Source organism: Ascaphus truei, chromosome 5 (assembly GCF_040206685.1).
Source record: "Ascaphus truei isolate aAscTru1 chromosome 5, aAscTru1.hap1, whole genome shotgun sequence".
Taxonomy (NCBI): domain Eukaryota; kingdom Metazoa; phylum Chordata; class Amphibia; order Anura; family Ascaphidae; genus Ascaphus; species Ascaphus truei.
In genome coordinates this window covers 170,748,029-170,759,013 of record NC_134487.1, presented here as the reverse complement: position 1 = coordinate 170,759,013, position 10,985 = coordinate 170,748,029, and the positions used below count along the sequence as shown (strand labels likewise).

At 46.5% G+C, this 10,985-nt stretch overlaps 1 protein-coding gene across 1 annotated transcript in view; it reads left to right on the top strand.

Moving 5' to 3' along the window:
* Positions 1-249: 249 nt before the first annotated feature.
* The window catches only part of LOC142495576 (G protein-coupled receptor kinase 5-like), a 68,790-nt gene continuing 58,054 nt past the window's right edge, over positions 250-10,985 (top strand). Inside the window, exon 1 of the mRNA XM_075601219.1 lies at positions 250-1,232. Within this exon, the coding sequence (XP_075457334.1) occupies positions 1,181-1,232 (52 nt within the window). The 5' untranslated portion in view covers positions 250-1,180. The remainder of the gene's footprint in view (positions 1,233-10,985) is intronic.

Sequence of the window (10,985 nt, the reverse complement as noted above, 5' to 3'; positions counted from 1 at the left end):
TGTTGCTGTTGCCGGCACTATAAGCGCAGCCTAGAGTCGTTTGAAGGTAGTCTCATTCATAAGGCAATCTCAATCTTTGGAAGGAAGTCTTACTCAGCAAACAATCTCACTACTAAACTGGTCTCGCTCATTATAAACTAGTGTCACTCATCAGTAGCCAGGCCAGCCCCTCTCCCTGGAGACGCTTCACACTACAACTCCCACAGGCCTTTGCGCTGCCCCGTGACGTCAATCGCCAGACCCTGCCCCCCTTGGAACGTTGTGCATTCAGCCCTCCCGCAGCCTTGTTACACCGCGTTCCATGTTACTTCCTGCTGCAGCTGCTGCTGCCCGGGGCTGAGGGGTGATCACGCGTGGGGGACCCATCGGACACATCCCACGGCACAGAGCGCCCGATCTGTGTGCTGCCTGGGAACCAGAAGGAAATCCACGCCCTGACCCCCCCCCCACCCTATATTCTTACAGGCGAATAGGGAGGCTGATCACCCTACAACGAAGCCCTGACACCCCATTTATCTGTGGTGCATTCCAGACGCGCCCCCCGCCCCGTTCCCTTATGGCTGGGTTTGGGGTACCCCCGGTTATATTTCAATTTATTTTTATTATTTGTAGCTTGGGTAAATGGATCACCCCATAAGAATCCCCTTTGCAAGCTCTATAACCCTAATCTAGTCCCTAGTGTGTTGGTAGGTTCGACCCCTCCCCCTCTTATATCTAGATCTGAGGGTTGTCTAGTGTATATTTTTATTACTATTATTTTTAATATATTCGTAGTTAACTTATGACTACATAAAGGAGAGAGAAGCCCACTATCTATTTCACATTGCTTGATCTTACGTTGTCCTATCGTATAAATTGCATTTTAATGAATTCATAATATTGCTGGATGTGAATAAATCACACCTAAAGGAGAATTTAACCCCCGCCTTTGTTACAACTTGTAACAACCTCTTCAATCGCTTGATCTCTGAAGATCCTGTGTAAGAATGTAATTGAAACTCATTTTCTGATATTCGTAATAAGCGGGTTCGCCTATAAAAAAAGGTTGTTGGTCTCACAGCCCACTCTTTATGGCATGATCAGTGTTTCCCTAGTATATACCTTCATTTTGAGTACAGTATATTACAACCATTCGGCAACTTTTCCTTTCTTATGGTATTTCTTCTAAATCTGGAAAGTGATGGAGCTAGAGAATATTGTAGCAAACACAGTTTTGCTGAAAGCCAGAGAAGGTAAGGAACTTATTTATCTTAAATCAATTGTCCTTCTGTATTGTAGGATCACCGTTGACTCTAAATCATATTTCTCTTTTAATTAATGTTGGCCTGAAAAAGGCCTTATCCTAAAGCTGGGCCGAGTTATGTCTGCAGCATTCTGACCTCATTTAGGGCAGATCCATTAATGAGCCCCTAATGAGAGTAGCTGTGCTGGATTTTCTGTGGGATTCGTGGTTGGACTTTTTGGGGTTAAATCTGAAAATCTATTAAACTTCTTTTTACTATGAAACAAACCTTTCTGATAGTAGAGAAGGAGCGACATGGCTGAGGGCTTTCTCTTGATTCTGCTACTAAGGATTTACAGTACATTGCAAACATAATATGCCCTATTAATGACTTGGTGATCAATAGGTTTTTTGACAGAAAAATGAAATGTTCAGATATTGTTACAGTTTAAACAGTTTCACACTGTGCTTATGCTCCTATCAGGTGTTGCGGAGTTCCCATTTGTTTTATTATAGTAGTTATAAACGTTTATAGTCTGTTCAATATAGGACCAAAGGGACCTAATGACAGCGACATGTTTAATGGGTTAAATGTACTTGGAAACCCCCCCATAATTATAAGCATTTTAAACCTTTGGTGTCTCCATAGGATTTTTTACAAACTTTACCTAATCTTCTGTTTTGCTTACTCCAGTGTTTTTCAACAAGGGTTCCTAGAAACCGTTGGATATCGCGGGTATCCGTAAAGGGTTTCCTGCAATTTTCAGGTCATTCGAAAATAGTACCAAATACAGAAGAATTTACAATGCATCTGATCTACAACGCGCTATTAGCAAGAGTTGGGGTTCCTTACAATGCATCTGATCTCAGACGTGGGATTAGAGAGGGTTGGGGTTCTGCAAAATGTCACAATATAATGATAGAGTTCCTTAACCAAAAAGGTGGAAACCGCTGATTCTAATTCAGAGATAAAGGGAGATACATATTTACCAGATGATATTAAAGTAAACAAACCAGGTAAAAATAGAAACATATTTATTTTTACATTGAGCTAATAAAGTAGCATTTTATTAGAGGCAACCCAAGCAGATTTAAAAACAAACTTTTTTGTTTTAATATATGCAGCATTTGATATTTACATATATAATAGGCATGTGTGTTCATATAGTGTGTATGTAATATGCTCGCTGTGGAAGTGGCCTAATGACAAGTGTTGAGTACTAGTACTTTTTAATTAGAAGCCCAGAGAACAACTACCTAATGACAGATTAATGGCTTCACTTTGTATGTAAACCAAAAAATGGATTTATTTTGGGATGTTCTTTGTTTGTAGCATAAATGTGCCCACCTTTGTCAAATGTAATCAGATTAATTTTCCCAAAATGTTAGGTTGCTTTGTCAGGCTATTTTTGTTGTTGTTGTTGTTCAAGTCGCTTCATTGTTTGCCAGCCCTATGAACGGTGTTGTAGGTATGGATTTACATGTAGTAAGTGTAACATCATCCACATGCCTACATATGTATAGCGGTAATGGGAGTATAGCCGATGGGTGTATATGTACTGGAGGTGGTAAGACTTGTACAGTCTGCTAACCTTTATTTTATGTAGATGGGACAATTGTAACCCAGAAACTGATATAGACCATAACAAAGTCCTATTGCATAAAAGAGCAGCTCCATCGGATGCTGCAGTGTCATCTCACAATGATGTTGCGGCCTCCTATTGGCTGCTGCAGTGAGGCCTTGGTTACCAGATTTGTTTTTCCTGGACTGGAATTCTTGCAGTGGAATTTCAGACTCCACACCAGGGAGCTCCCCATAGCTTGGAGTGCAACGGTTCACACCCGGGAGACTCTTTCCTTCAAATGTGTATATAAAATACATACACATACAGGGCTGGAAAAATGCGGGGTGGGCAAGTGCAAAATGCAGTTTCCTATTCGCTGGGTCACGCGCTTTAAGGCGCCAAACTCCGCTCACCACCGGAGCCTCCAAACTAGCACCCCACAATGCCTTGCCGCTTTGGTTTGGAGCCAATAGGCTTGAGGCATTATGGGGCACTTGTTTGGCGTTTCCGCCGGTGAGTGACAGTGACGGCATCTGCACATGCTCTGCAGTTTTGGTGATTAAGTGCGCAGTCCAACGAAAAGGAAGCTACATTTTGCACTCCTTGCTGGATGAGTTTGACCTTGCTGCATCATTGACACAGGTAAGGCCAAGGGTCGATTTGGGGGTGCAGGGGTCTGTGCGGTCAGAAGAAGGTGTGCGGTGGATTCTGAGTGGGTACGAGGCATGGCGATGGACAAGTTACTGATTTCATTGACTGGGGAAAGTTGGTTTTATATACATCAACCTCATGTAAGTTTATTCTGAATGCTCACAGCTAGTTTTGGACCACAAATTACATTTTCATACAAATTCCTAATACCCTGTCAGTTCAACAGGTGTGATACTTGTTTAAGAGCGCAAATACTCCCAAAATGACGTGAAAAAACCCCCCCAAAAGAATATAATGCAATATTGTACAGCTAATTAGTACAGTGACTCTTCATAAGTATCTCACTCACAATTGTGAAGATAAACACAGGCGGTGCGGTTGTTCCCAGTCACCAAGTGTACTTTACTTTATATATAGTGAAAAAGGTAATACACTTACAAAGTGCTGTAGGTACAGGCAATTGGACCCCCCTGGGTGAAATGGTAATGGAGGACTGCAACTCTCCTCCCTGGTATGAACACCTGCTATCCCCTACCTGGATTTGGATATCGTTTTCTGTGGGTGGCCACCACAGGTGTTCCTACCAGGGAGGAGAGTTGCAGTCCTCCATTACCTTTTGACCCAGGATGGTCCAATTGCCTGTACCTACAGCACTTTTGTAAGTGTATTACCTTTTTTTACTATATATATAATATTATATTATATGTCACGATTTGTGTCCTCTCTGTTCCTTTATATATTGATTCCTGCTCCTGAGGGATATTACTCAAAGTTTATGTGAGAAATCTTATCCTGAGTTGGTGACTCGGAACAACCGCACCGCCTGTTTTTAATTTCACAATTGTGAGTGAGATACCTATGAGGTGTCACTGCACTGACTAATTAGCTGTGTAATATTACATTATATTCTTTTGGGTTTTTTTTCACGTCATTTTGGGAGTTTTTGCGCTCATAATTCCCTGCTTCAGTTACCTATTTTGGGTTGAGTCCTTTTTCTGGAGCTGCACCACTTCCATAAGGCTGAGTCCCCGCTGGCGCTGAGTGTGCTTAGTGCTAGGCGCGCTTACCTTATTCAATGCGCGGGCACACATGCTCACCCACGCTTGGTGCTTGGGTAAAAAAATTTTTAAAACTTTTGAGCGCGCTCAATTTGCCCACAACGCCCCCCCCCTCCCGCGCACGCTTCCGAAATAGCGTGGACACCCGGCGCTCATGCTTGTAGAGCTGGTGACGTCACCGCTCTCAAGCATGAGCGCGCTCAGCACCAGCGGGGACTCCGCCTAAGTAATATATTTTTTTCACTATATCACAAGTGTGCCCACAGGTTTTTTATTTTTTATTTGAAACAGTGTGAGCGCTTGAACTCTTTCTTTGAGATACTTGTTTACCCCACTCGTTCTGACACCGAAAAATAGATTGTAAGCTCTACGGGGAAGAGACTCGCGCCTGCAGAAGTTCTATGCAGAGCGCTGCATACACTGTTCGGGCTATATAAGGAAACAAACTATTAACTCCCCCTCCCACTGAGTAGCACATACAGGACTCGTACTCCAATGAAACCTCAGCCGTGTATCCCCTTCCCCACCATCCGTAATGTCTTTCATTGGAAATGATGTTGACTGGCTTTTCAGGTGTAGCCTGAAAACCGAACCCCCAAAATCCCAATGAGAGAACCACACAGAATCTAAAACGTGCGCTGCTCTCGTTATGAGATTTTTAAGGGGTCAGCCCGTAATGGGGTTATAATGCTGCAGCGATCCCAAAGCTGCTGTAAGGCGCAGGACTCTCAACTGTGGTCATATTTGGGGCCCAGCAGAAATGATTTGTCGAATATTTATCTGAAAACTGTTGAAGGATTTGACAGTGAGACCTGATGTTATGAACTCCATATTATATGTAATATGTTTATTAAATAAACATGCTGCGCTGTACAATGATGCAGAATATCGCTATACTCTTCCACCCCCTGATAATGAACAAGCTGCACTGTATAATGATGCTGAGTATTTTTTACATTCTGTTTTTGGGGTTGAGAATTATTGGACATTGTAGGCTGTACCAGCCCTGAAAAGGTTAATGATGGATTGTGACCCATCTGGCCCCAAAATTCATCACCAAATGAAATCCGATGTGGACCTGCGGTTTCTGCTTTTCAAAACCACTTCTCATATCTGCCTTTAATCTGCTCGGTGCCAGTTAATCTGCACTCTTTCTGCTGCTAAAAAAGCATTTTAATCCCTTTTCTGGCTTGGCAATAAATATCTGAACATGCAATCAGTCAGCCATGTAACACCACCTCTGCTGTTAATCCCTATGGATATGATGGGAGGCTCCGTCCTATACACTGAGATACAGACAGAGAAAAGTCCTATTGTATAAATGGGACGTACCATGGATGCTCCCTCCCATACACCAGGGGGGCGCAAACAGGGGGGCGTGGGATTTTCTAGGGGGGGGGGGAGGGGTGCGGCAGTTGCATAGCCCCCGCGCTCTTCCCCCAGGCATGCAAGTTAAATGCCGGGGGAGGCGTGAGGCCTCTGTAACTTCCCTTACCTGCTCTCAGCCGGCTCTTCAGTGACGCGTCGCCAAGACAATGCGGCGTCAAATGACGCTGCAGGGTCAAATAGCAACATGACGTCATGACGTGATATGACGCATGACGATATGACGCATGAGAGCAGGTAAGGCGGAGGAGCACAGACGGGGAGGGGGGCGCAAACTGAAAAGTTTGCGCACCCCTGCTCATACACTGATACAGATCAGAGAAAAGTCAGATTGTAGAAATGAACACAGAAGATAACTTTTTTTGATGGTTCCTCCCATGCTATATATTGTACAACATGCCTTTATCTTGATCTCTGCACCCTTGAAATCACTGCTCTGTGCTTGGTTACAGTCCCCTAGCGAAGGCAGCAGGGATGTTTGCTATTGAACAAAAAACAAACAAAGGTGCCCAAAGCTACTTCCAATGTGACAAAAAATACACAGTACAATACCTATATATTCTCTTGAAAAAGGGTCATTTACTTTAACCCTTTGGCCAAAGCATCTTAAGCCTGCTGCCACTTTCAAGGCATTCAAGAGATATTTAGGTATTGCACTGTGTATTTTTGTCACATTGGAAGTAGCTTTGGGCTTCCTTGTTTGTTTCTTGTTGTATACATTTTGCCACGCCCACTAGCACTCCTTTTGACACACACACACATATATATATATATATATATATATATATATATATATATATATATATATATATATATATATATATATATATACACACACACACCGGTATATATATATATTATGTGGTAATGTTTGGGGTTTCTCAGAGCTTGTTGGGTATCTTTGTGTTTATTATGTTTGCTATTGATCCTTTTACTTTTTAGAGGCATATAAACCGCTTTACGTTGGAAAGTGGGGTCAGCAGATGCGTGAAAGCTCTTAACTGGAGTTCTGAAAACCGTATAAGTACCCACCACTAACGTAATTTAAAGTGTATGAGGTAACAGGCGTGTGTAAGAGGGTGATCTGAATTAAATCTATAGTTGTATGGTAGTGCACCTCATAAAGTCTATAGGGTAACTGATGTGTGGAAGAGGATGTGCATAGTACATATTTAATTTCTGTTTGATTTCCATTGCATGCACATTTGCAGGCCGGGATTCTTGTTCCTTCAAAACGACATTCAAATCTAACATGAGCTATAGATTTTATATGTATTCTATACACACACAAACTATACCAAGTAATAAAATAAAACACAACAGGTATATTTATGCTGGCTAAGGATAAATCCAATCTTGATTTCCAAACCTATTTCACACCACTGATCTGATTGGTTGAAAATTCCGTCTGTTGCACATTTTGCGTGCACTGCTTCCGAGCTTTTAACCTGAGGAAAAACAGGCGTGGAGAGCAAAGGATTCTGGGACGGTTCTGTGATAAACTCTAGGCCGGTCATAAGAGAAGCGGTGGCCATTCCGCCTTGGATGTGGTAGTTTGTGGCGTTGATGTGTGGAGTTATTTGCGCTGATTGTATTATCTATGTGCTGGAGCGACCAAGAGGAAACGATGAGATTGTCAGAGATTACCGGTTAAGTGATTGTCGATAAAACATTGTGGTCAACTGTGACTTTCATTTTTGACCCCATTTTGCAGCGCTGTCCAGCTTAGTGTTCATATGGCCTTAACCCTGTTGACACTGGAGAGATAACTTTATTGCAGCCTTAGATGGCGTGGGGAATTGCAGTATATTGTTACGTGTGCAGCCCAAATCCTGGCTTTACTTGTCTTGTGGGTATCCCACACGCTTTCATTTTTCACATTCTTGTCTGATTATGTGATGTTTTTACCCAAAATGTTTGTTAAAAGGACGCTATGAAATATGAGTGTTTTTCCCCATACTTACAGGAGCCAGTCCCTCCTCGCATTAAATTGTACTAATGGCAGTGACATGGTTAAGAGGTCAGTCCCTCTTAGGACCAAAATCTGAAACCTATCAGTATTTTAAGATTCCATATTTAAAGTTATGTAAACACTGTAAGCTGAAACTTGGGAGTGGTCTGATTTCCTCTGGCTGCTCCCTTCTGTCTGATGTCACTCCGCTGAACAGAAGTTTGCGTAGGCAAAGCCCCCATCTTCCCCCCCTCATCTTTATTGCCCCCTAAGAGTGACAGGGTGGGCTAGAGGTCGAGGTAACACTTGATTGACCAGCGCCCCCCTCCCCACATTCAGAGGCCTATAAGAAAAGTCTTAATTTCAGAGAAACCAAAGCAGCCCATCCCTCGGTGTATGGAACAGACCTGTTCATGACAAGTTGTCTATAAAGCGAAATTCCGTACAGCGGACTATATAAATGAAGATGCGTTCCTACGGAAATTACTTTGACCCCAAGATGCAATAAAATCACACTTTTATGCACATATCTAATGGAAAATTAATGTTTTTATCATAATACCGGTAATATTCAAAATAAGTCGCAAAGCAACAATACTACCATACCACAAAGTTACCAGAAACTGTGGTGATCGCTGTGTGTGAGACGGTGGTGTAGGGGAGATTTGGTGATTGCCGTGTGAGACGGTGGTGTAGGGGAGATTTGGTGATTGCCGTGTGAGACGGTGGTTCAGGGAGATGTGGTGATTGCCGTGTGAGGTGGTGGTGCAGGGGAGATGTGGTGATCGCCGTGTGAGGCGGTGGTGTAGAGAGATGTGGTGATCGCCGTGTGAGGTGGTGGTGCAGAGAGATGTGTTGATCGCCGTGTGAGGCGGAGGTGCAGAGAGATGTGGTGATTGCCGTGTGAGGCGGTGGTGGGAGGGAGATGTGGTGATCACTGTGTGAGGTGGTGGTGCAGGGAGATGTGGTGATCACTGTGTGAGGTGGTGGTGCAGAGAGATGTGGTGATCACCGTGTGAGGTGGTGGGAGGGAGATGTGGTGATCACTGTGTGAGATGGTGGTGCAGGGAGATGTGGTGATCACTGTGTGAGGCGGTGGTGCAGGGAGATGTGGTGATCACTGTGTGAGGTGGTGGTGGGAGGGAGATGTGGTGATCACTGTGTGAGGCGGTGGTGGGAGGGAGATGTGGTGATCGCTGTGTGAGGTGGTGGTGGGAGGGAGATGTGGTGATTGCCGTGTGAGGTGGTGGTGGGAGGGAGATGTGGTGATCACTGTGTGAGGCGGTGGTGGGAGGGAGATGTGGTGATCACTGTGTGAGGCGGTGGTGGGAGGGAGATGTGGTGATTGCCGTGTGAGGTGGTGGTGGGAGGGAGATGTGGTGATCACTGTGTGAGGCGGTGGTGGGAGGGAGATGTGGTGATCACTGTGTGAGGCGGTGGTGGGAGGGAGATGTGGTGATCACTGTGTGAGGCGGTGGTGGGAGGGAGATGTGGTGATCACTGTGTGAGGCGGTGGTGGGAGGGAGATGTGGTGATCGCTGTGTGAGGTGGTGGTGGGAGGGAGATGTGGTGATTGCCGTGTGAGGTGGTGGTGGGAGGGAGATGTGGTGATCGTTGTGTGAGGCGGTGGTGCAGAGAGATGTGGTGATCGCTGTGTGAGGCGGTGGTGGGAGGGAGATGTGGTGATCGCCGTGTGAGGCGGTGGTGCAGGGAGATGTGGTGATTGCTGTGTGAGGTGGTGGTGCAGAGAGATGTGGTGATCGCTGTGTGAGGCGGTGGTGCAGGGAGATGTGGTGACCGCCGTGTGAGGTAGAGGTGCAGAGAGATGTGGTGATCGCTGTGTGAGGTAGAGGTGCAGGGAGATGTGGTGATCGCTGTGTGAGGCGGTGGTGCAGAGAGATGTGGTGATTGCCGTGTGAGGCGGTGGTGCAGAGAGATGTGGTGATCGCTGTGTGAGGTGGTGGTGCAGAGAGATGTGGTGATCGCTGTGTGAGGCGGTGGTGCAGAGAGATGTGGTGATTGCCGTGTGAGGCGGTGGTGCAGAGAGATGTGGTGATCGTTGTGTGAGGCGGTGGTGCAGAGAGATGTTGTGATCGCTGTTTGAGGTGGTGGTGGGAGGGAGATGTGGTGATCACTGTGTGAGGCGGTGGTGGGAGGGAGATGTGGTGATCGCTGTGTGAGGTGGTGGTGGGAGGGAGATGTGGTGATCACTGTGTGAGGCGGTGGTGCAGAGAGATGTTGTGATCGCCGTGTGAGGTGGTGGTGCAGAGAGATGTGGTGATCGCTGTGTGAGGCGGTGGTGCAGGGAGATGTGGTGACCGCCGTGTGAGGTAGAGGTGCAGGGAGATGTGGTGATCGCTGTGTGAGGTGGTGGTGGGAGGGAGATGTGGTGATCGCTGTGTGAGGCGGTGGTGCAGAGAGATGTGGTGATCGCTGTGTGAGGCGGTGGTGCAGGGAGATGTGGTGACCGCCGTGTGAGGTAGAGGTGCAGGGAGATGTGGTGATCGCTGTGTGAGGCGGTGGTGCAGGGAGATGTGGGGATCGCTGTGTGAGGCGGTGGTGCAGAGAGATGTGGTGATCGCCGTGTGAGGTGGTGGTGCAGAGAGATGTGGTGATCGCTGTGTGAGGCGGTGGTGCAGAGAGATGTGGTGATTGCTGTGTGAGGCGGTGGTGGGAGGGAGATGTGGTGATTGCCGTGTGAGGTGGTGGTGGGAGGGAGATGTGGTGATCGCTGTGTGAGGCGGTGGTGCAGAGAGATGTGGTGATCGCTGTGTGAGGCGGTGGTGGGAGGGAGATGTGGTGATCGCCGTGTGAGGCGGTGGTGCAGGGAGATGTGGTGATTGCTGTGTGAGGCGGTGGTGCAGGGAGATGTGGTGATCGCTGTGTGAGGTGGTGGTGGGAGGGAGATGTGGTGATCGCTGTGTGAGGCGGTGGTGCAGAGAGATGTGGTGATCGCTGTGTGAGGCGGTGGTGCAGGGAGATGTGGTGACCGCCGTGTGAGGTAGAGGTGCAGGGAGATGTGGTGATCGCTGTGTGAGGCGGTGGTGCAGAGAGATGTGGTGATTGCCGTGTGAGGCGGTGGTGCAGAGAGATGTGGTGATCGCTGTGTGAGGTGGTGGTGCAGAGAGATGTGGTGATCGCTGTGTGAGGCG